General features: G+C 38.5%; 3 protein-coding genes and 1 long non-coding RNA gene across 16 annotated transcripts in view; 2 read left to right on the top strand and 2 right to left on the bottom strand.

Moving 5' to 3' along the window:
- Nucleotides 1–1,150: 1,150 nt before the first annotated feature.
- Nucleotides 1,151–2,720, top strand: LOC143371678 (esterase AGAP003155). The gene is made up of 5 exons (XM_076817142.1): nt 1,151–1,664; nt 1,731–1,890; nt 2,023–2,217; nt 2,289–2,429; nt 2,498–2,720. The coding sequence occupies exons 1-5, from the start codon at nt 1,638–1,640 to the stop codon at nt 2,638–2,640; spliced, it is 666 nt and encodes a 221-aa protein (XP_076673257.1). The 5' UTR covers nt 1,151–1,637; the 3' UTR covers nt 2,641–2,720.
- A 922-nt stretch (nt 2,721–3,642) lies between these two features.
- LOC143371697 (uncharacterized) overlaps nt 3,643–24,559 on the bottom strand; it is a 41,779-nt gene continuing 20,862 nt past the window's right edge. Inside the window, exons 1-2 of one of the 2 annotated variants that reach the window (XR_013086096.1) lie at nt 24,372–24,399; nt 3,643–4,230 (exon numbers count right to left, since the gene is read on the bottom strand). This is a non-coding gene — a long non-coding RNA (uncharacterized LOC143371697). Of the gene's footprint in view, nt 4,231–24,371; nt 24,400–24,559 lie in introns of those variants that run through there. The other variant, XR_013086095.1, reaches the window with a different exon arrangement.
- Elob (transcription elongation factor elongin B) lies at nt 5,957–7,156 on the bottom strand. 2 transcript variants are annotated; one of them, XM_076817160.1, is made up of 3 exons: nt 6,872–7,156; nt 6,686–6,790; nt 5,957–6,523 (listed from the first exon to the last, which is right to left on the bottom strand). In XM_076817160.1, exons 2-3 carry the CDS (start codon nt 6,765–6,767, stop codon nt 6,267–6,269), a joined length of 339 nt encoding a protein of 112 aa, XP_076673275.1. In that variant the 5' UTR covers nt 6,768–6,790; nt 6,872–7,156; the 3' UTR covers nt 5,957–6,266. The 2 variants fall into 2 exon arrangements, with proteins under 2 accessions (XP_076673275.1, XP_076673274.1); XM_076817159.1 differs by having other exon boundaries at nt 6,686–6,779; nt 6,872–7,145.
- LOC143371646 (phosphatidylcholine:ceramide cholinephosphotransferase 2) overlaps nt 7,918–24,559 on the top strand; it is a 46,491-nt gene continuing 29,849 nt past the window's right edge. The window contains exon 1 of one of the 11 annotated variants that reach the window (XM_076817081.1): nt 7,918–8,694. In XM_076817081.1, coding sequence (XP_076673196.1) covers nt 8,633–8,694 — 62 coding nt within the window. In that variant the 5' untranslated portion in view covers nt 7,918–8,632. Of the gene's footprint in view, nt 8,695–10,457; nt 11,123–13,374; nt 13,534–13,729; nt 14,466–15,119; nt 15,144–15,358; nt 15,508–24,049; nt 24,086–24,559 lie in introns of those variants that run through there. The other 10 variants (XM_076817078.1, XM_076817079.1, XM_076817082.1 and 7 more) reach the window with 10 other exon arrangements.

A 24,559-nucleotide genomic window follows, 5' to 3' on the forward strand; every position in this document is an offset into this window, starting at 1 on the left:
GAAATAGTAGCCTTCTGGTGGGGAAATCAGGCGCGGGACAACGTCCGTGGAAGGCTAAGGCGTTCTGCTCCCTGGACGCGAATTCTTAGATATAAAATAATAATGTAAAGAAACTATTTAAACACAAACAATTAATAAATTTAATGAACTCAATGAATTTAAACAATACAAATAAGAATTTCGCTAGGTTTATAATTTCACGTCCGTTCACTATCGCTCTCAGGGTTCAAGTGACCTTTTCAAACGCAAACGCTTTTACATCTTTTGTTCTTTACAAGATGTCCTTAAAATCTAAGAGCCAATAATATATTTACTAACTAAATTCTCATTGGTGAATCTATTTCCTTCACAGTTATTGATTTTTAGAATCAAGCGTTTAACAACATTGCTCTGGAATTACATCTAGGAGAAGGGATCAAAGTGCAGTTCATTTATTCAAACACCCGTTTCCAAGCGGGTATTGATTAATTTATAATCTTGAAGTTTTCTCATTAAAGAATCTCTAACTATTTTCAAACCCCTCGGGCTTGTGCGAACTTCGCTTTGTTTCCCTTTCCTATTACACTCGTATGATCCGTTTTGAACTTCGCGCTTCTTAAGTTTGTGTCGAACGCCGCTAGAGCGAGAGTCGCAACTCGCAACAGCTTCAACTTTCGTAAGAGGGAAGCTTGGCCCCCCTGGGGGCCCCTACGCTGGAGAGTCCTGTTTTAACCTATGTAATTCATGGACATAGGAATGTAGGGACGGACTAATAGTTGCGATTTTAGGAGAGGGGAGTGAAGCAGCTTTGGGGAGCGGGAAACACGGTCACGTGGTACTCTGGTGCAGCATTGGTGATTGGTTCTCTTCATTCTCATAAATAGTTGTACTACATACATTGGGAAACCAAGAATTTCGATACGCCAATTAGTACAGAAAATGGAACTACTGAGAGTAGGCCGAAATCCGTCGAAGTCCATACGATTATCAGTGTTTATATAGACATGTTGTGAAAAAAGAGTGTTTTTAAATTTTTTTGAGCACTAAATTTTTACTTATTCGGAATGTTTGGTGGGATCCGAGCATACTTTCAATAGTTTGCCAACTTACCACCACAGCGTTGAAATCTAAGCCACGCCTCCACTTGGGTTCCCAAACTGTGCCCGGGTAGAAAGAAGTCGGTTGAAATGTCACAGGGGCAAGAGGGTTCTTCGCTCGCATTGGCTCCCGCCGCCCGTGTCCCGTTTGCTTACTTTATATTCGTTGCCGATGTCGCGCCGACCAATAGGGATATACTATTCAGACCATAGAATTTCTCGACCGACTTCTTTCCATCCGGACACAGTACACACACTCTCACGCATGACATTTCCTACATCTTCTTACAATAATTCTGTATAAAACTAACCTATTGCCATTAGTCTTTATATCTCATGTTACACGAATAAATACAATTAGAAAACTGTTTGACGTTGAGTTTTTACAATTACATATACACTAATTAAAATTGTTCCTGTTTTGTTTGAACTAACATTAAAAAAATTTACATATATACATATACTATTAATATTTCCGAAATTCTGCATTTAATATAAAAATAGAATATTTATGTGCTTAGTAGTTGTAATTTATTGTATAAAATAGTTTATTTAGGAAACATGACTACAGCTTCTGCTAAATTACGCGTAAGCAAGAATTATTATATTTATAAATAAATCAAAACAATATATATTGCATTACGTTTATTTTAGGTACTTGCAATTCATGGATATGCTCAATCAGATATTAGTTTTAAGACAAAATTGGGATCATTAAGAAAAGGTTTTAAAAAGGATGTGGAGTTTATATTTATAAAAGCACCCCATCGGGTTCCAATGAAGAGTAATTTTGGTGCGGATGAAACAGAAGAAGGTATCAGCGTATAAAGTTTATGCTCCGTTAAATAAATAATTAGAAAATCTAGAAACGACTTAGTGTTGTTAAGCAATGCTAAAATCCTAATATCATTTAATATCGAGTAGTAACATACAGCATGAATCTTAGGATATGGATGGTGGTTTAATACCGAAGATTGCATATTCAAAGCAGTTACACCGAGCAATTTATCTGTAGGGTTTAAAGATAGTATAAGTTTAGTCGAAAGGACATTCAACGAATTCGGTCCGTTCGATGGTGTATTAGGCTTTTCACAAGGTGCAGCTTTTGTTACTATACTTTGTTCTATGCAGCAAAAAAAATGTAAGTGTATTATGAACGTTGCTGTATGAACTATATAAAAGTGTTTAGACTAAATGTATATTATTCCACAGTATTGCAATTCAAATTTGATTTTGCGATTATCATATCAGGATTTAAGTCTTTATGTATGCCTCACGCAATGTATTATGACGAAAAAATAACTATACCTTCTTTACACATTTATGGAGAGACTGATCAAGTAATCCCAACAGGTCAGATAGTTTTTAATGCGTTATTCAAAGAAAGAGGGAACCATTATTACTGTTACTCTTGTTTGCAGAAATGGCCGAAGAAGTTAGCGAATTGTTTATAAACAAGACAATATTGAAACACGAGGGTGGTCACTATGTACCCAGTAAAAAAGAGTTTTATAAAGAATTCATTATGGAAATGTGCTTGAATAAAGAGAAAAATAATAATTAACATTTGTACTAGGATATCCAAAGAATAGTGCGACATATCGCTATCCCCTGCTACTCTACAGATATATATTCCAGAAACTACATACGTTAAATTAAAAAAAGGACTACTTTGGAGGCATTTAAAGGGGATATTATTCCGAAAGGGACCGGTGGCCGATCGAGATGAGGTTTAGGGGGAGAGATGGGGAGGGGGTGTGGACCCTAAATCTAAAATTGTAGCTTCAGGTATTTATTAGTTTCCGAAATATTAATAAAAAATTAATTTTTTTTTTAAGTTTTTTAGACGTTGGTGCAGGCCCCCCTGCTCGGGAATCCTTCCGCCCTGCCATTTTTTATTTTTGAAATTTTGTAACCACAGTCTCATTTTTAGCATCGCCAGACTCACATCGATTCGCTACCATGCTTTACGCGCCCCCCGCACTAATCTAGCCCCAAGCAATGCTAAGGGTGGTATTCTCAGTCACTACTTATTCTTAAGCAAATGCTTAAGCATTCAGTATCCTTTACTAGCTACTAGGTTAGTAGAGGATGCGGCATACTTAAGCATTTGCTTAAGAATAAGTTGCGACTGAGAATACCGCCATAATACCCGGGACAAGTTGGAAAGTGGAATGCGTTGTGTCGGTATAAGTCAACGGAAATATTGTTAAGACGGGGGACAGTGGTAACAAAAAATGTGATTACAAAAAATCGGTAAGGTTTACCCTTTTATGCACAATTACCCCTGTATCTTTTGAACGCATTAATTGCCGAAGCTAAAATTTTATATTTGGCCACCGGTCCCTTTCGGAAGTACAGTCTTTAAAGGAGTTTAACGGGGACATCTGAATGTGTAAAAGAAAAGTTAGCGTTGTTATTTTACGATCACATTTTTTTTTTTTAAATGGCACAGAATATTTCTTCTACAAAGTAACAAACTGTAATGAAACCCGTTCGATCATGTCAACTTTGTACGAAGGTTTAAGTCTGTAAACTAAAAGTCAGTGCAGACTACAAGTGTGTATACTAAATAGTGCCTTAGTTTATTCGCAGTTTACTTCCTTCCGGCAAATTGTCAGCGTAAAAACACGCCAATGCCAGATAACAATTAGAATTCGGGGGTGGAAACATGGCCAACCCAAGCAAATGGTTAAACGCTTAACCCTCGGATAACGGATGGAGCGCACGGCGGATGGGTCAAACATGACCCATAATTAAGTTACATACATACTTCAGTACCCTTCTCAGACTTAATTTTCATACATTGCAGCTAATACAAATATATTATTTAACGTATCGCGTATTTGTAAATGACATTATGTTTCCCAAATTCCCTTAGAAAGGTCCACGATATTGACATTTAAGTAATTCAAAGATACTGTTTTTGGAGACACATAATCGAATTTTTACAAACAGAAGTCACAACTATAGAGACTATAGAAACAGATTTACTTTAACTGTTTACAATTAATCTAGAGTAAAAATACACAGATACATGTTCAGTGCATTATTCACAGAGATATTTGACACTAGAATTTAAGAAAATACTTGTCAGGTATTTAAGTTTTTAGTTAAAAATGATTCACAGTCTCAATTTGACTGAACAAATATTCTGAAGAAAAGAGTAACTTTTCTTGTTTTAAGAAAGAAGGTTTTTAATTTCAAGGAAATAAATATGTGTTGAGTAAAGTGGCACTTACAATGAATATACACTGCATTCCATATTAGAGCATACCTGTTTCGCGTAGGCACGACCCTCGGGAGGCGTTGCTGCGCCCGACTACCCACTTAACCGCCTATGTTTTTCTCCGTCGCACGGCTTCTCTCTGTTCACTTTTCGTGGGGGACGTTGTTTACGTTGACAACGGCCAGGCCCGCGTTTGGGATGTACCAGTTATTCCTTGGAAACCACCACGACCAATCGCGTGCGGTTCAAACCGTGGGTAATAGTGGGAGCTGCGCAGATCGGTCGGAAATCGGTAGGGGCGTCGGTATGCTCTAATATGAAATGCAGTGTAGTATGTTTCACCTTTGGTTCATTGGGGCAGTAATGTTAAATATCTGTATAAGTATCGCACATTAGCATAAACATTTCATTATGCATCTATTTAGTTTCATTACAGACACGTCGCAAAATCTTTGCTTGAAATCAGTGGCTGTATAGCTGTGACTGTTGTTCCATATTCAAACTGTAATAATCTCAAGCGACTTAATAAATATATCAAGATTTTGTGTACTAAATATTGCACGAATGCAGTTGATATATTCATAAATTGCATAGAACTTTTGTAGGCATAATTCGATGCAATGTATATACAGTGGCTCACAACCATAATCGTACACTCTTTAAAATCGCATAACTTTTTTAAAATTAATCCAAACGACTCGAGTTTTTTTTTAAAAGCTAGGAGGATTAGTTTGCTAAGTGACGTGATTCGTCGCTTTGAAAAAAATGCAATTGGCCGGAATAGCAAAAAAAAAAAATAGAAAGGGTCGGTTTTTAAACTTTTTTTTATGAGCCTGTAACGAAAATTCAAAAAATCTGTTTGTAGATTTAAGTAAGTTATATACGTGCCTAAAAATTCATGAAAATCGGTTAACGTTGCTCTGAGCTATAAACGCTTAAAACTGAATCGCTGATTTTGGGAATTCCCCGTGATTCTCAACCTTATTCTGCGATATTTAAGCGTTTATAGCTCAGAGCAACGTTAACCGATTTTCATGAAATTTTAAGCACGTATATAACATACTTAAATCTACAAACAGGTTTTTTTGAATTTTCGTTACAGGCTCACCAAAAAAAAGTTGAAAAAACGACCGTTTCTACTTTTTTTTTGCTATTCCGACCAAGTGCAATTTTTTTCAAAACGACGAATTACGTCACTTAGCAAACTAATCCTTCTAGCTTCTAAAAAAAACTCAAGTCGTTTGGACCAAGTTTAAAAATGTTATGCGATTTTAAAGAGTGTACGATTATGGCTGTGAACCACTGTATGTAACATTTTTTACAGAAACAGTTGGAAGAATATGTAAATAAAGTACAAAGTACTTAACGAAATCTGGTCAATAAAAGTATTATACCTTCTATTCAAAGTGATAGTTAGCCGAATGTATTATACTGACCAAATGCAATAAATATATTAAAATTATATAGTACACCACATATTTATATTTTATCACATTTTAAAATTTCTATTTCGTAACTGTATAAATTAATAGTGAATACTTTCGCAATTGAATAGTTCTGAATTTTGCAGAACGAGTAATAGGCGACACTGTTACACATACCACAGAAAATTTAAGGCAATTGATGGAAATTTATAATTAAATAAGGTACATTGAAATGAGAGATAAATATATTGAAAGTATTACAAAGCATTGTAGGACAAAAGATATAAACTATAATTATAAATTACATGTGACTGAGGTATTTCATCTGTCTCAGCATTAACAACAAAGTGTCGCGATATTGTTGTAGCTACAGATGACTGTAATAAATTTAAAGGATGTGTTAGATTGTGAACTTTATTTTTTATTATCCTCTTCAGTCAGGGGGGTCCGAGTACAAACGGTACTCGATCGTTAATCACAAAATTATATCGAATTCAACACCTTATCATCAGCTAGTTGGCAGAAATTAATATCATTTTAAGGCGACTGATCTTGGCCATTGGTTAGCTGAGATTTCATGATCTCCGGCAAATCGGGCGGTACTGAGAATGGAGTCATCTCTAACGGTTCAAATTGACCATCTCTTTGACGTACGGCTAATCCTATTAATGCGGGCGACTGTGGTCTAGCAGTTACAGATGTTAGTCCATAATCAGATAGAAATTTAGTATCTGACATTAGAACATTGTCCTTATTAAACAGCTGCTGATTCGCAGGTGGTATTTTCAATATACCTGCGAAATAACTACCTTTTAAATTCTCGATTTACATTTCACAAGGATCGATAATATTCTGTGGAAACTAGTAGAATGAAATGGAAAGAGATGTTCAATTCTCATTCGAAATGTCATTCATGTTTAGTAAACTAACGAACATATGAATTACGTATCCCTCACCTTCTATAACTTTCTTAAGTTCGAGAACGACAGTGTTATCCTTTGCATCGGTAAATATCGTCATGTTCTTTCGTCGGATCATTAGAAACACATCCTGCGGAAAATCTTGATTGTATTTGAGGTTATCTCACTCCGAAGTAATTCGAACGCCTTACAGGAGGTAAGGAGATACGGGGAAAAACTTACCATTACGTATATTTAGCTATATATCTAAAACTGACAAAAATAACCAGTACGCAGCTTATTTTACAATCTTCCTTCGATTGTTGTTTACTTGCAAGTTCTCAGGTTAGAGGCGTAGAAGATTAAGTAAACATGCACGGACATTATAGTCATGTAAAACGTCGCTTGATTGGTTCTTCTTTTTAAACGTGAACTATGTTTGGCGCGTTACCTGTTTCTTTAACCAATCGCAGGCTGGATTCATGTTTTACAGATAAACACAAAATTCTTAAGTTAGAGATGACATTATTTGAATAAAGCACATAAGTATATAAGTATAATTAAGGTAAAGTGACCAGATATTTTCTGTTCCAATGCGGGACAAGCAAGCAAGCAAGCAAAAAAAAAGGAGGGGGGTTAACAGATCCCTGAGGAGATCTTTTCCGTAGTTTATTAAAGCATTTACATTATATTTAAAAACACGTACTTGTGATTATAAAGTGATGCATTGAAACGAGATTAAAAATATTTCTTTTTTCACAACAAAAATAGTAGAGGAAACAGTAACTTTATGCCACTGCGAAAATGTAAAAGGTTACATGTCCAATCCGGGACACTTTGCGGGACACTTTTCAATGCGGGACTGTCCCGCACAATGCGGGACGTCTGGTCCCTTAAATTAAGGTAATAAACTCAAAACTCTGTTGCTAAAGCTACTTGCGTTTTCTGCTTCCTTTTATCATCAAAATATACGGAAACAGCAGTTTTACTGTAAATATTATACATAAAATTTCAGACTCATATTAATTTTGTGCATCACCTGTCCCGAACGTTTCTCACAACTCATGGTGGCAAATTAATTGAAGCGTTGAATAGGGTACATGTATTTAAACAAGAATTGCACAGCCTAATCTTTTTTATTAACCAATTAGAATTGTTAGTAAATTCTCCGATACGCGAAAGCACACGCCACGGTACTGCGCAAAACTAAAACTATAGGACACAGTCATCGGGGCTGCGTATACATATCGTTTGGAAGCAGAATGTTGATTCTACCAGGGGATTCTATGTAGGTGGTGGTTTTCAAGGGAAGGTCTTCGGCCTTAGTGATGCGGGGGCGTCGAACATTCGTGAATGAATGTTCCTTCCGCAATGACGTCACTGGTAGCCCGTCCAGTTTATCCGTGAGAAAAGCGCGATCTATGAAGGGGCGCTTGCGCCTTTCATGAAGACCTGTGCGGCGCTCTTGAGCTTTCCAGTGGAGACTAGACGAAAGCGTCGCTGTCCTTTCGACCATAGCTCGAGTTGCACTGTGACGGGACGAGATGCGACCGTGGCATCCATCCATGGGACATCTCTTCAGGAAAGTTACACGGTCAAGAAATCGCAGGAACATTTAACGAGCAGTGGCAGCGCCAGGCCAGCAGCTCCGTCGCGATACATTCTGGTGTGCGGTGAATGTATCGTAATCGAGATTTCGAATAATGTACAACGGTTTCTAAGGGAAAGGGACAGAGGGGAAGGAAAGGAGAGCCCGGAACATTTGCGCCGTGGATTACGCTGTCGTTTATCGCTGGGTCTACTTCCGCGTGTACAAAGCACGGTATTTTTTTTTATTCTTATTGATCGATAAACGGGGAATTAGGTCGGCCAGAAGTCGCGCCCCGGACAGTGGCAACATACGCGTAGGAATCGCAGAGGTGAAAATATTCATAATTGGTGTTGAAACGAGCACCAGCCGGCGTGTTTCCACGGTCTTGTATGCTTTGAGCAACGTCGACGTATATGATGAAATTACAGCTGCTCGTAATCGAAACGGATTACTGCTGGAGGAAAGCGTTGCTTAGGTAAGTAGACGACCGCGAATTCTCTCCAAGCTGCTTATGCCTTTAGCGCTTGTCAGTACTTAATGTTCAGCTTGTCTAGCAACACATATCCCGTTTATATGGTAATCCCTTTCACCGGCATTGGATCAATCGTAAGGCGATCGGACCATGTTCTTATATCACTATTCCGCGACACATATCTCGCGAACTGCAGAGAAACCCATTCAACTCACTGCCTTGTTTAATCGTCAATGAAAATGTCACTTTTATTCCGCAACCTGAGAGTCTGTAAATTAAGCTGACCTGGTGACAATGATCGAATCATAACCTTTTTTTTCTAGCTAATATGATTAAAAAGTAGTTCGAGGAGGTTAACTTTTCCTCTATGGAAACCTTTTGCACCGAAAGTTTATATGCATCGAAAGCACGTATCAAGCGACATGCAAAAATAACAATTTTGAGGTTAGGAATCTATTCAGTGAAAAGTTATTAAGTAAAAGGGACTGTGAAATTTTGACGTATATTCTAACCCCTAATGTGACCAACTGCTTCAATTTGAATGGATACTTTTTTCTAACCAATACTATACAACGTAGGCCACGGGCCTGGCACGGTCGCATTGGTGAGTATAGTCACAGACCCTCGGATACTAAAAACGCACCATCTTCCTACTTTTCCTGGGGAAAAAATTATTTTAGGTTATGCCCAAACTCACATCGCGTCGCTACCACGCTTTACGCGCCCGCAACCGAGCGCGCGCCCCCCGCACTAGTCTGGCCTCAACCGATACTAATACCCTAGACTAATTAGAAAGTGGAATGCATTGTTTCGGAATAAGTCAACGGAAATACTGCACAGAGGGAAGGGAGTGCAGTATTTATATATATATATATAACATAAGAAGACAATTTTGTTCGAAATGTAAAAAAAGTATTTTAAAGTATTTTCGAAACACCCTAAGTATTTTATGCTGTCGAAACAGGGCGCGAGGATGGTTGGCGCCCTTATGCCAGAAAATTTTTGATGCCCCCAAATTTTTGCACCGGTTTTCTATTTAATATGTTTTTCCTTTACGGAGTACAATATAAAAAAGAATTACATTTACATTTTATTTATGCAGGAGTTGGATTCTTTTATTACTAACCGTGCGATATAAGTAGTTATTTAAGCGCCACTTCGGCTGGCGCCCTTATGCGGCGCATAATTTGCATAATGGGTTCCGCCGGCCCTGTGTCGAAATCCCTCAATGTAACCGTTTCGAAAAACAAAGAAACTACAAACTCCTACCCCTCCTACCTCCAGCAACGAATCATATGCGACAACCACTGTAACTGTCACAATAAAGGTTAGAAAATATGTCAAAATTTTGCAACTTTTTCGCCCCATAACTTTTCAACGAATAGATTCCTAAACTCAACATTATTATTTTTGCACGTTATTTGATACGTGCTATCGATCCATATAAATTTTCGGTGAAAAAAAAGGATTTCCAGAGGAAACGTTCACATGTTTGAGGTTTTTTGGGTTATTAAAATATATTTATGTATATTAGTTACTTTATGTTCTTGGTATTTATAAGCAATGATAATAATCATTATGGTAACGGTTCGGTTTGAAGAAATATGCAGTTTTGTAATCGATTCCAATCAGAAACGAAATGCTTTGATGGAGATGTTATTGGAATATTTGAATTTACCGCCAATAAGCAGATCGATAAAGCGAACGATTAGCAACTGCCGATAGCGAACTTCAAGCGACTGCATACAGCCGTCGCTACGCTATGCGCGTGTCGCTTTAAAGAATCGGATGGCTCGCACGAGAGGAAAGTGTGGCGATGATTCAGAACGTTCGCGTTTCTCGACTTGTCTTGTCCCTATCGTTCTTTCCATTCGCGGCCCCCTGGCTGACGCCATCTTCAATTTTCTTTTTGTTTAAGTGTCAATTTTCTGGAACTGTACGATACAGTGGAGCTCAGGGAAACGTTATGAGTGCGGACAGTGAGTGCAATGAACGACATCGAACGGCCAGTCGTCCAAATCGAAATGATAAAGTGATCGCGATATGAGTTTGCGTCGTAGATCTAGTCTCCAACCATCGCTGAAAGATTACGGACCAGAAAGGAGTCGTTAGCCGTCCAAGTGTCCATGTAAAAGTCATTCGCTAGAACTCTTCCCCTTTGAAGTATTGTTGGTTAGTTTATGTGTTGTTTGATAAATGTGTTTTGGCCGCCTTCCTGTTGCACACCCGCGGAACGCATTGTCCAAATGGAAAGTCGGGTCTACATTTGTTGGTTATGTTTCTACTCAAACTGTCTGCCGTAAATCGCACGCTTCTCTAGCCCGTACCGAGTAGTGAGAAACTGGAAAGATATAGTAGTGCGTGTACGTAGAAATAAAATGCACAAGTTAAGATTACCTGTCAAGGTCGAATTGCCCAGTGCTTTAACAAGGTATGGTGATATTTGATCTACAGGTATCGAACACTCTTTCTCAGTTCTTCGTTTTCTTCATTTTACCGTAACAATCTTTACATTAGCGCTTGCTGTTAATTCACTTAATTCCAGGTTGTAAACAAGTGTATTACGATCATCGGCAGATCGAAATTAGTTGTTTCTTGGTTATGTTGTGATGGTGTAACACAATTTTCTTCCGAATACGCAGCACGTTCTATTTGTGTGTTCTGCAGAATGCTAAAATAGTTACGATATTTGTATTCTTTAATGTGAATATAGCAATGCGGTTGCATAGTTGTGACAATCTGGAATTCGACATTTTTTGTTGTTGTGAAATTTAAGTATCAATACGGGGCGAATTCCACTTACGCCCAAATCGCCCGTGAATTTCATTAGGGTAGGTTTCTTTATACGCGACTGGACGCATCGTCAAGAATTTCAAAGTCGATTTTCTCGAAAATGAAGCGCGATATGAAAATAAGTTACTCTTTCTTTTCGACTTATAACAAGTAAATAAGTCGACAAAAAGGAATACAATTTTTTGATATTGCGCTTCATTTTCGAGAAAATCGACTTTGAAATTCTTGACGATGCGTCCAGTCGCGTATATGGAAACCTACCCTAATAAAATTCACGGGCGATTTGGGCGTAAGTGGAATTCGCCCACGATATCGTCTAAGTTGATTAAACTATTTCTTTATATTTCGAAACATTATATATAAAGTGACCAGATGTTTTATGTCGGGAAGGCGGGGACGTGTTCAAATAAAAATAAAAAAACCGCTTAACACGTTCGTGAGGACACCATCTCCTTAGTTCATTTAATTGCGTCATTAAAATGCCTTGGATCTATATTTTTATGCGTTTACGAATATAAAAACTACAAAAAGCATACTTCTGATTAATTAATAAAAAAAAAATTAAAAACATTTATTTTTATAACAAAAAATGAACTGTATAGGAAATACATAGACTCGATACAAAAAATGATTGCGTTCATAAATATCAAAAATAACTATATAAATATAACCATCAGTATAAAGAATGATATTAAATAAATAATTACGTTATTTATGCATATTCTTCCGCCGAGTGAATTTTTTTAAATAAATCTTCGTTACTCGAAACATTCTTATAAAATTCCTCACACAAATTGGAAAAGTTCCACTTAACTTGTAATATTGTTTTCAACGTGAAAATGTTAAATAGGTTAGTTCTCAAATTCGGGACAGTACCGCATGATTCGGAAGGTCTGGTCACTTCAATATTATTATACAATATACGACAGATTTTTCAGGCTTTGCGCTGTCAGTCGCATATGTTAACAGTAGGCACGAAATTAACGCTTACAGAATATCATATATGAAAATATGAAAATCATAAAAATTAGATATACCTGAACGCATTTTACCCGTTTCATTTTTCTGGTACCGTAACACGAGAATCTTGTAAATTTCAGCGATATAGTCCGCTCGTGTCCCCCGTCACAACATCCCGGGGTTAAATAATTTCGTGTACATTGACTTCAATATCACGTTTAAATGTAGGATTGTTTCACACATAAAGCCGATTTAAGAAATACCAAGTTCGCAAAAAACACGCATTCCTATAAGCATTTATCATGAGTAATGGCGTAGTATCGCGTATTATTACAAACGCCAGTGCCCGGGGAGCATCGATTATGATTTAGGAGCTAATTTTATGTTCTTACTCGTGGCAAGAAGCGATAAAAGTAATGGTCGAAATAAAATTCCTGCCCGCGATGAATGCGTGTAATCGATATGTAGGGATAGGACTACCAAAATGAGACTTAATTGACGTGAATCGTTACGTGACGCCTTCGATGCGTATTATTACGAACGGACAAAGCCGAGACACGAACACGCCGAGCGTATCTGCTGCGTTGGCGTCGGCAACAAATTTGAGAACGTACTGGAGGAGGCGTGACGAGGCGATAATTTCGCCATCGTCGCGATGTTCCCTCAGCCAACGCTTGTTCTCTATTAATTGAGCCACAGTTGTTCAGACGTTCACTCCGCCATTCTTATGGAAAGCAGTTGACCTTGGCAGTCATCAAACATAATGCAAGCTGCAGGGCCCTTCCCATTTCTATGTGACTATCCTCCCATCCAGTTCCTCGTTTCTTGCGACACGCGATACAACAACGAACCTCTCGGAGCCGTTTCGCAGTCGCTTTGCCGGCACACGGCTCGGACGCGGCGCTGTCTTTCGTTTTACGAAAGCAGATCACCGATCTGTAATTAGTGTCGTATGAGTTGGAGACTCAGTGTGAATATTTACGAGTCCCCACAGCGATAACAAAAATTAATCATCACTATGATAGAACATATGAAGTGCTCAGAAGAAAAGTGCCCCATTTATTTGGTGAAAAACGTGACAGATCAAAGGTACAAGTTACAATGTGAAAACATGAAGCTTAAGATTTAAGTTAACAGGTGCATACATTTTTTTAATGCAACGACAGTCAAATAATATCCTGACGACTACAGAATCGCTTGTTAAAGGAGAAAAAATACAATTTAATCGATTATTCTTGTATGTTCGCAAATATGTAAAAAGTGTACACTTAAGTACTGAGAATTGTCGAGCTGCGGTCGTAAAGACGCAATGGAAATTTTTTCCGCGCCGGCATGTCGGAGGTTGGGTGTTCTTCGGAGCCAGTGATCGATCATTTACGGTCGTCCGTCGAAGGGCGACAAAGTACAAGCGGGATCCCCCTGAAACCACCTGTATCCGTCGAGTGCGTGCGCACCCTCGTGTCGTAGTTCGTAGGTACACGTGCACCGAGCGTTTCGTGCTGAGAACAACGCGGGTTATTCGACTCAACTGCTCGCCTGTGTGTTACGGTTTCGCAATGTATTTTTGGCGTCGCACCTCGCGCTCGATCAGTTTAAACCAAAATCGTGCCGTTTAAGCGTTTATTATTGGAACCTCGATCGTCTAAACATCGGCTCGCTTACAGCCAATCCAGCGGAGGTGCTGGGATCCCTAATTGTGTGAATTCAGTGACACAGCTGCGCTACAATTTCGTCGATACAGTTTCGAGTGCCGTCGGTAACGTAAACCGTACAGGAACCTTCGGATGTGACCGAGTAACGCAGGTAGTTACGCGATTCGGGCAGTTTAACGCGTCGCACCTTTCACGAGACCTTGTGCAGTCCATTCTGACTTCTTGACTTAAAAGTTGTGCTGCTGGATATTCGTCACTGCGATACCGACTACGTCCAGCACGGCTTCGCCCGTAACTGTGCCAGTGATGAACCAAGTTCGTTTAACAATGTGGATTTAAAGGTCATCGGTACAGTCTTCGAAACATCAAGTACGTCAAGTGTCGTTGCAGGATAAGCCTAAATCACAATCCTCAAACACAGTCGAATAATGTGGTCCCAATTGCGCGTTTTAAAATGGTTCACCTTCATTCTTTATGCCCTCTTCACTGAACGCCAGCCTGCTAACATTCTTTCGTTATTTACGCTTTAATGGGTCTCGGATCTCGCCTGGGAATATATATATCCCTCGGTGCCCAAGCCTTTTGTCTTATTGGGCGAGTCATTCGCGTTTACGCGATGGTGCATGTAGGTTGACTATAGAGTACTGTTTTTTATTAGTAATATGGTCACGTTGGTCTTTATCAGACTCGTTCCATAGCGCAGTCTTTCTTCCTCCCTCTCTTCTTCACTTCGTGCCTGTTTGTCTTCTCCGTTTTCCCTTGCCTACTTGCCGAGCTATGCAGTTCATAATATTTACGCTGCACGCGAATATCAAGCCGGTGTAAACTGTTACCTTACTGGACGTGTTGGTGGACAGTATTGGTGGTGGGGTTGATTTTTCTTTCCTTTCTCTGGATCGTTGTTGGCATGTGTTCACTTAATCATTGGCCATGTTGCTTGTTAAGTTTTTCCGCAATGTAATAAACAACAGCGTGTTGAACGTAACGCTTCACTTTTGTAGACGCTTTCGCGCTGCAGCAAAGAACGTTTACTCAGTGATGGCTTACGTAAGCGAGCAATTATTTTGCTGTTTACGGTTGAACATGTACGTGCTTTTTCGAGGTTTTCAATAGTGCGGGCAAACGAAGCAGGTATATTGTAATACAGTGCTGTTTTATTTAGTACTTCGACGTTCGGGACAGTCATTTTTTTTTATTGCCATTGCGAGCGACGAAACGCTTCTTTTTTTCCTGTTTAAATTTAGAATACACTTTAACCAGGTCATTTCTATTGTTTTTGATCGGAAATCATCTCAACAGAGCCTGCGTGTATCGCGTTCGGCTCGAAATAAAATTGTAAACATACAGTGAAGTGTAGTGTTGAGTCAGCCTGAAAAACAGAAACGCGAAGAGCGGAAAGTACGAAGGTCAGGTTAGAATTGGTCGTTTCAGTGTCTAACTAGGGAAGATCCCGAACCGGGAAATTCGAAAAATTCTGAAACTTTCTGAATATGTAGGGAATTTCTTTCTGGTTATAACGTAAATTTTGTTTGCTGCCTAAATTCACTCGAAGGGGGCGATATTAACCTCTGAAAAATCAGCTATTTTCCAATTTTCTGTTATAACTCGGGAACTGTAAGAGATAAAAAAAGTTTCAAGACAAAAGTTACTTCTTTTAGTTAGATCTATCATTTGGTAAAAAATTTATTTTGCAGTTCCCGAGTTATAGCACAAAATCGGGAAATAACCAGATTTTCAGGGGTCAATTACACCCCGTTAGAGTGAATTTGGGCAGCAAACAAAAATTGCGTTGTAATCAGGAGAAAATTCTCTACATATTCACAAAGTTTCAGATTTTTTTGAATTTTCGGGTTCGGGATCTTCCCTTGTAAGATACTTTCTTGACGATACAAAAGAGTGACCCCCAAAAATAGCCTCTTTTTGGTCCCACGATTTTGGAACTGAATTTTATGTGAAACGATACCTTATGATGAGACATCAGTCACACGAAATTTTCAAGTTGAGATGACAATTAGTTTCTGAGATATGGGAGGTGGAATAAGTGAAAATCGTTAACGCGTCAGCCCATACGCTTCGACGTACGAACTTCTATGTCAGTCCGATAATTTAAACAATTATTTGCAGGGGTTTTGCTGACTGCTAACAACGAATTTGCACTTATATTTTCAAAATTCACGAAAAAAAATCAAGAAATATAAATGTCTGTGAAGTGGGTGCTTTTTTTAATATCGTCCACCATATTGAATCGGCCATTGTGAGTTTTGCTGACTGCTAACAATGAATTTGAACTTAGATTTTCAAAATTCACAATGGCTGATTCAACATGGTGGACGATATATTTAAAAAAAACACCCACTACACAGACATTTATATTCCTTTTTTCGTGAATTTTGAAAATCTAAGTTCAAATTCGTTGTTAGCAGTCAGCAAAACTCACAATGGGCGATTCAACATGGTGGACGATATATTTAGAAAAAAGTAGCCACTACACACACATTTATATTTCTTGATATTTATTTTTTTTTGTGAATTTTGAAAATCTATGTTCAAATTCGCTGTTAGCAGTCAGCAAAACTCACAATGGCCGATTTTTTTTTATAGAGGGGGAGAAATGCTTCTACGCATACCCCGGCGGTGGTGCCGGGGTTATGTGGGACTCGTGGTGCAATAATACCCACTAAAAAAAACCTCTCTCTCGGTTGCCGCCTTAGCTTGGGCCTCCCTAGACCGATCCAGGTACTAGTTTTTACTACTTCTGTCCGAATCTACTTCTGGTCGAGGTATGTATGTGTAGTGGGTGCTTCTTTTAACATATCGTCCACCACGTTGAATCGGCCATTGTGAATTTTGAAAACCTAAGTTCAAATTCATTGTTAGCAGTCAGCAAAATTCACAATGGCCGATTCAACATGGTAGACAATATATTAAAAAAAAAAACACCCACTACACAGGATTTTTATTCTTTTTTTTCGTGAATTTTGAAAATCTAATTTGTTGTGATTGATGTCTCATCACAAGGTATCATTTGGCACCAAATTCCGTTCCAAAATCGTGGGACCAAAAAGAGGCTAAAATAGGCCTCATTTCTGGGTCCACTCTTTAACTTCACGAAATAAGGTTTATCTAATAAAAATGTCTCGAACGTTCTGTATTATTCGATGATGCTTAAGTAGCCTAACCTTTTTCCCGTTAGCATCTCAGAACCTGTTAAACCATTAAAGGCGGAGTAAAGTAATGTTCGGGCGATGAATTAACGGTCGCCTAATTTATTTTGTTCTTTGCGCGACGTAACGGGAACACAACCCTCCATATTTGTTACATCGTTTAATACAATTTCGTGCAATTCTGGAGACTATTAATTTCGATTTGTTTGTCCCTCGACGACACCGTTTCCTTCTGCTGTAGAATTTGTCAGAAAGTATGTAGATTCTCGAACAATGCTGCTCGCTTGCAACTGGTATATGTGCATAGTGCGGAACGAATCAATATTCCCTACAATGTACGGGAAATTGAGGAAAGTTAGGCTTATTATTAATGCAAGAACGAACGAGGTAATGGAAGGGATGCTTTCCTGATACGCGAGTTCACGCGACTTCTTACATCCTCTGCAACGTGCAACATAGTTGACCAGGTTCGGCGGAGAAAATTTTTCACGCGGTTGGAGTTCGGGAGGGGGGTGTGTGTGTATAAATTAAAAGATCAAATTTCGATAGGCTAACAAACAGTAGTACGCGGACAAAAAATAAATGGTGAAATGCCCTCCAAATTCTCGAATGTGGAATTCCACGCACTGCAAAATCTCAAGTGTGGAAAGTATGTGTGGAGCCCCACACATTCCACACAACTCAGGCCAGCTCTGTGATTCACTATTCAAATTACAGGGGTACATACACGCTTGTAAACAAGTATGACGGACATTCAACCAATCTTGATATAAGTCCAGTAATCTTGAACACAGTCCGTGTAAATGGTGGTGCTCATCGCGCGGGCAAGCTTATCCATCTGCAATTTAAGAATCATCGAATCACGATAAACGTTAAGTCAAAGTCGTAACCACCAGTGCCGTGATTAAAGACATCAGGCTTTATGGTCGTAGGCCTTCAATCACGTGGTCACGATTACTGACTTTCAGATATTTCAGAATAGATTAGCGTAATTATGCAGATGAGGCCCACCGCACTAATTTCAATGATTTCTTAATACATTGTCAGCATCATGATTCTGAGCAATTTTTCCCCAACGCATAGAATCGTTGGCTTTAGTTGTCGAAATATTCATGAAGAAACGTTTGATATTTTTAATTTGATGTTGGGCTACGTATTATTTCATTTGCGTGAATTTAATATCAATTAGATATGGATAGCTTCTTGAGAGCCTTGAATCCTGGAAGCCCCTCGATGGGACTGCCAGGGGACTGCCGGGGATTCACTAGAAACCTAAGCTATGGTATACAGTGTCCACCAAAGCGAAACAGTGCTACAAAATTTTGGGACCTCCCCACTGCATCCGCCGTGAGTTTTAGAGCACGTGTGGGGTAGAGAACGTGTGCGAGCTCTGCTCCATCTGTCGTGAGTTTGGAGGAGGAGGATTCGGGCTTTGAAGTGCTGGCAGAAGCAACAACTCTTTTGCTGTCCGGTAAATGAAAAAGAGGACATCGGTTCTGGGCACTGGCTCATATAGAGCAAAGAGAAAAGAAAGGAGAGTTCCAGTTACATCCAGAGTTTACGGGCAATGAATTTAGGACGCATTTCAGGATCCCAAGAGATCAGATTCAGTTGATTCTGGAGTCATGCATACGTTACTAGTTGGAACAAGATAAAGCTGGCAACCAGAAACAGAGGAGTTGCGGTCAAGTGGTGGATGCATGGAGGATTAGGGTTATGGAGAGGGAAAGCAGTGCCTTGCTGTGTTTCCAGAAAATCGCTCGCGTGGGAATTTTGCTGCGTTGAGCTAACTTGACTTCCGAAAAAACATGGCACAGCTTAGCTTAGCTTTTGGTGGAAACAAACGCTTGTTAAACTTAGCATAGCATAGCCGCGCTCAGCTTTCTAGTGGATCCCCGACTTCAAATAAAAAAATATGTTTCTAAAACGTACTGTTCCTGCACAGTGTTGCCAGGTTTTTGACAAGAGTCTCGCGACAGCATTTTCGACATAATCTGCAGAATAAGAAAACGTGAATCTGCAAAATTTTTTCAGCAAGTTCCAATCATGGTTAAAAGATGTGAAAGCTTTAGAGTTAAACACTTAATATACTCATTTGCATGCTCATTTTATGGTTGCTTGTCAGTTTTGCGATAATTTCGAGAATACAGAGTGCGACATAAAATTTTAGTGTTGCTAATTCGGAAAATACCGAAGGTGAAGGTAATTTGGAATATTCCAAAGCTTAGCGATGCTTTTGTTTCACGAGTAACGGCTACCGCCGCGCCAGTTTGGGCCAGCGCTGGCCATTCATTAAACGATTTTATTCAGCTTCGATCCTCTGCTTGTTTGTGTGTATGTATGTTTGTTTGGTTCAAATCTGGAAACTCTATTTTAACCCGCTTCCAACTATCTAATGGACTTGAAACTTTGCAGGCGTACATAGTTTAGATGACAATTCAAAATTATGAAAAATAACTTGAAAAATGACTTGAAATCAGCCTGTAACCACAAATAAAACTTAGACAGTAAACAGTAAATAATAAAAAATATATGAAAAAAAGTTTAAGTTAAACGATTTTATTTAACCCTTCGTTGACACTCTGGGTGTGAGCCACCCACAAGCTGATATTGACGCTCTGTACATTCTATATGCAAAATAAATAGTTTTTTCCCTAAGCCGACTTACACAATATTTTTTCTCTCAAAGTATTATATCTGAACAACAACTGTGTAGATTTTTAGCTTCTAATATCGAAATCTGTAAAAGTTACAATTTTTAAAAGATTTTCTTCGTTTTTTCTCGACATGTGGTGATCTAGATTTTTTTTTACAAAAACGGTAATCAAATTTCAATAAAAAATCTATTGGAATACATTCTAGAGACTTCGAAATTGACCCCTGATTTTTTTCACAAAAATTTAATTTTTTTAGAGGAGAGTGGCAGTCATTTTTTTAGTTTTTACTGAATTTTAAATAAAATCGTTTAACTGAAATATTACTTCTTATGTATTTTATTTACCTAAGATTGTTCCTATATTGTGATTTTTCAGCCTGATTAGATCATCTTAAAAAATAATTTTCTTATCTACATGCTTTTTTTAAGTTTATAAAGTGAAGGTAAATTGGAATAGCGGTATTCCAAATTACCTGCCCCTTAACGAAATCGGTACTTCCTGTCATTTTTCATTTAGATCAAAGCTTCAGTTACTTTTTATTTTTTACTATTACTGAGAGTTTAAAATATAAAAGTTTACTAGTTTTCCTATGATGTTATGCAGTTTTATTTCCTCCCATGATCTACTGTAATTTTTTATTCGTCTTAAACAAACTGGTATTCCAAATATACTGCACTTCCTCTAATGCCCACATGAAGACCTAACGAAAGATATAAAAATTTACATTTCTATTTGTGTCAGTAATGTGGGAAGACTCGATAGACTTGCCAATTGTCTTTCGGCAGACTAGCTGCCAAAGAGATACGGATTCGAGACGCGAAGCTCTTCGTACGGGATTCGACTACTGATACTGATCAAACGATTCATCGGACTGGTCTTGACAGTCTGCCGATCGAAGATTTGTCTAGTACGCCAACCACTATAAATGGAGTTGTGAATCAGTTACACGAGGGAATAGGGAATGATTCATGGACTGCAACAGTTTCGTCGTGACGCAAACGTGTCGCATATCGGAAAACGAGTTTCCGCGATTCGCCTTGATGTTTTACTCGTTCTCCCAGGAATGGAAATTGGATGCGGTGTTGTACGTTTCCCACCTTATCTAATCGTATTTCCTTCCTGGGTTAATCGATTTCTTTTATGTGTGCTACTTAATTCTTCAAATCTCTGTTTATATACTTTGAATCAATACTCACGTGCAATTACCCGTTCTGTCGTCGAATATTAATTTTAGTTTCTTGGTACATACCAAAGATTACTAATCTGTTCATATAGGTAGCAGATAAGGTAAAGTTGGCGGTCGTAAACAGTGGAGTAGAAATATATACATATGTATGGGTTGCTTCTTATAAAATAGCCAAGGATATACCAAGAATATTCTCATGCACAGTAGACCGTCAATTATATGTAAGAATTCGTAATCAATGTGGAAAACAGAATAAGTTGAAAAACATATATTTTGACGAGTTCGGTGTGGGTTGGATAGAACGTGTCTCGAGTCGTGGTCTGTACAAGACTGGCTGTTCTTGAGCGGGAGATCCTTGCGTTGACGCCATTGACATCTCCTTAAGGCCCTATCTAATTTATGACGGGCCTGGCATCACGTTGCCCTGACTCGGCGTCGCCGTGCTCGCCTTTTGGATAAACAGTCGCATTCGGCTGCCATCGTTCGTCGAATAGTGTCGGATTTCCTAACATATACGACCTATTTGGGACTGAAGTGGTTCGGAAAATCGAATTGTTCGGAGAACGAAGCATGCATGTACAGTTCTGTCTCGCTATATACGCGAGCGTCGGGGCCGGGCGCACGCAATTTGGGAGACGAGTAGCCTACTCGGCTTGCTTTGATTCCTCCTCGAGCACTCGAGTGGTATGGGGCGACGCGCAGTTGTTTTTTCGTTCGGCGTTCGGCTTCTTCGGGTTTTTCTTTGATACGTGATGCCCAAATTCTGTCGCTCAGTCGAAGAAAATTAATTGATTCTCGGTATTTCGACTGTGCGGCGATTACGGAAGAAGTAGCGGGGATAGCTTCACGCGTATAGAGAATCTGAAAACGCGTGCAATTTGAGAGACAACACTGTATTTACCCAGTGGGGCGGAGCGATACTATATAGGCGGAAATTTAAATTTGAATTTTCAGTTGGCCTGGGTGCGGGATAGTTGTCTTTTGATTAACCAAACACAACTGTACAAATTTTTTGGGAATTATTCATGTCTGCAGATTCCTTTTTCTCTTAAATATGATCATATAATCATATCTTAAAAACTTTCGAATGGTAAACTCAAGCTGATTGTGTCTAGCTAATCCAGATGAATGTGACTATTTTCACAAAAAATTTTTTTTTATGAAATCAGAATCTAAATTTCGGGTGAAGCCGAGTAGTAAAACTAGTAATCACATAATCATATAATCATTTTCAGGAGAAAAAGGGACCTGCAGAGATGAATATTTTTCCAAAAAAGTTTTACAGTTGTGTTTGGTTAATTAAAAAACAACTATCCCGCACCCAGGTCAACAAAAAATTCAAATTTAAATTTTCCGCTCCGCCCTGTTACCCAGTTTACAACTATAGGAATTAAAATTAAAATCCTTCTGCATTTTGAAGTGTAATGTTATATTACACAAAATATATGTGTACAATTAAATGCATAGCTATTATATACTTCCAAGAAGCGGTGGGGACAGCGATAATGCAACAATTGCTGCTCTACTGTATTTATTCTCCCTGTCATTTAAGAAGGAACCTGCCGACCGACGAGTTTACACCGGTTCTGCGCAGGTTGACGCTCATTGGTGCCGGGAGAAGCCACTATTGGCTGTACCCCCACCAACGCTTCTTCGGAGCCAATGAGCTCATTCTTCATGCGCGAAACGGGTTCTTTCTTAAATGACAGGGATAATAGATGGATTCATGGTTAACTGTGAAGGCCGAGACAAAAGGCAGACACTGTGATTTTTAATAAAAAAAAATGTTGCAAAATCTTATTCCAATTAAGCAATATGTGTCGCTGAAATCAGAGCTTCCCAATAAAGAAGGCAGTCTTGCTGATAGAATACCCCCGTCGTGGTTTATCTGAGATAAAAGTCAAGTGTGTTTTCAAACTTAGGCTTGTGCTTGTTGTAAAACGGGGCGAATTTAAAACAAATTGTGATTTAGATTGTTGAGGCCGATTGGAAAAAAAATTCCGATTTCTCACTGAGAAATAAACTGTCCCTTTGGGCATAACAAATATTCTACCTAACTTAACAAAAGTACTGTACCCAATGTATTCTGCCGTCTTTAGCTTAATTCACTTAACTAATACTTTTGAACATTCGCGGAAAATGAGGTTTTATAATTTTCGTTCTGTCGTCCCTGTTTTCACTAATTGTAGGCTTTAAAAAATTGAATCGTTATCTCGTGACCGGTTATATAACTTTTTTTAACAGATGCACGGGCTACAAAGGTAGAATTAGCAAGGCAATTAAGTAAATGTCCCTGATAGGACATTTCAACTTTGTAAAGGAAGCGAGATAGGATAATTTAACATAGGAAACGATCTAAATCGTGCTTAAAATTTCTTTTTGTATAACACATTGAATGAAGAAGTAATTTATAATTTACAGCATAAAATAATTATGATTTGAAAATAAAGGATACGAAATAAAAGCATAAAATGTAGCATGAAAATCCGAATAAAATGATTAAATAATTATTATGGACTTAGTTGCAATTAAATAATTAATTTGCAAAGAACCACTTAAACATAATCTCATCATCGCCGTTGTTCTTATCAGAAATCAACTAGCTTAGAATGTCATGCTAAGATAAAATATCGTATCTGTAGTTCAAGTGTTAGTTCAGATGACTATCTAGCTTAGTAGATGTTACATTGTCGCTGTAAACATCTGTACAGCAGTTAGGACAAATAAGTTAGACTGTTTCGTGGCTTTCAAAGTACATTGACACAAAGTGAAATACATGTGGAGCTCTAAATATTACGGAACACCCTGAAAAATGAAAAATTGGTACATAGGACATTTCAGCTAAGGAGGGCAGTATTATAGTTTTACCTAATCTGTCAGTGTTTGAAGATCCTGTGTCAGTGTAGTGTCGAGTGATGTCAACGCGGTCCTGGAATACAGTTTCGGAAAAAAACGCAAAGGATGGGCATCTTAGTTATCCCGGTATTTAAGAGCTTCCACCCTAATTTTAATTCCTACAGCCGTCGTAAGGATTCGTTTAATAACAGCCTGACTGTACTTCGCCTCTTGCGCGTTATAAATGCTGTCCTTTTTTTTATTTCTCTCCTCTACTATATGCGTGATAAAGTCGTTAAATAAAACAAAAAATTTAACACTGACATACTATCATCATTAAAAGTGCACTTGACAGAGCTGCGGCTATTTCCAGGATTTTTATTCCACTTGACAGCGTTTTAAGTGCAATCTTCTATGCAACTGACAAGGGAACATCCCGAACCCGGAAATTCAAAAAATTCTGAAACTCGTGAACTGTAAAATATTTTTTTACCGAATGATGGATGTAATTGGAAGAAGTAACTTCTGTCTTGAAACTTTTTGTTTATTTTTTACAGTTCGCGAGTTATAACAGAAAATCGGAAAATAGCCGAATTTTCAGGGGTTAATTTTACCCGCTTC

This window comes from Andrena cerasifolii, chromosome 7, assembly GCF_050908995.1.
Source record: "Andrena cerasifolii isolate SP2316 chromosome 7, iyAndCera1_principal, whole genome shotgun sequence".
Lineage (NCBI taxonomy): Eukaryota > Metazoa > Arthropoda > Insecta > Hymenoptera > Andrenidae > Andrena > Andrena cerasifolii.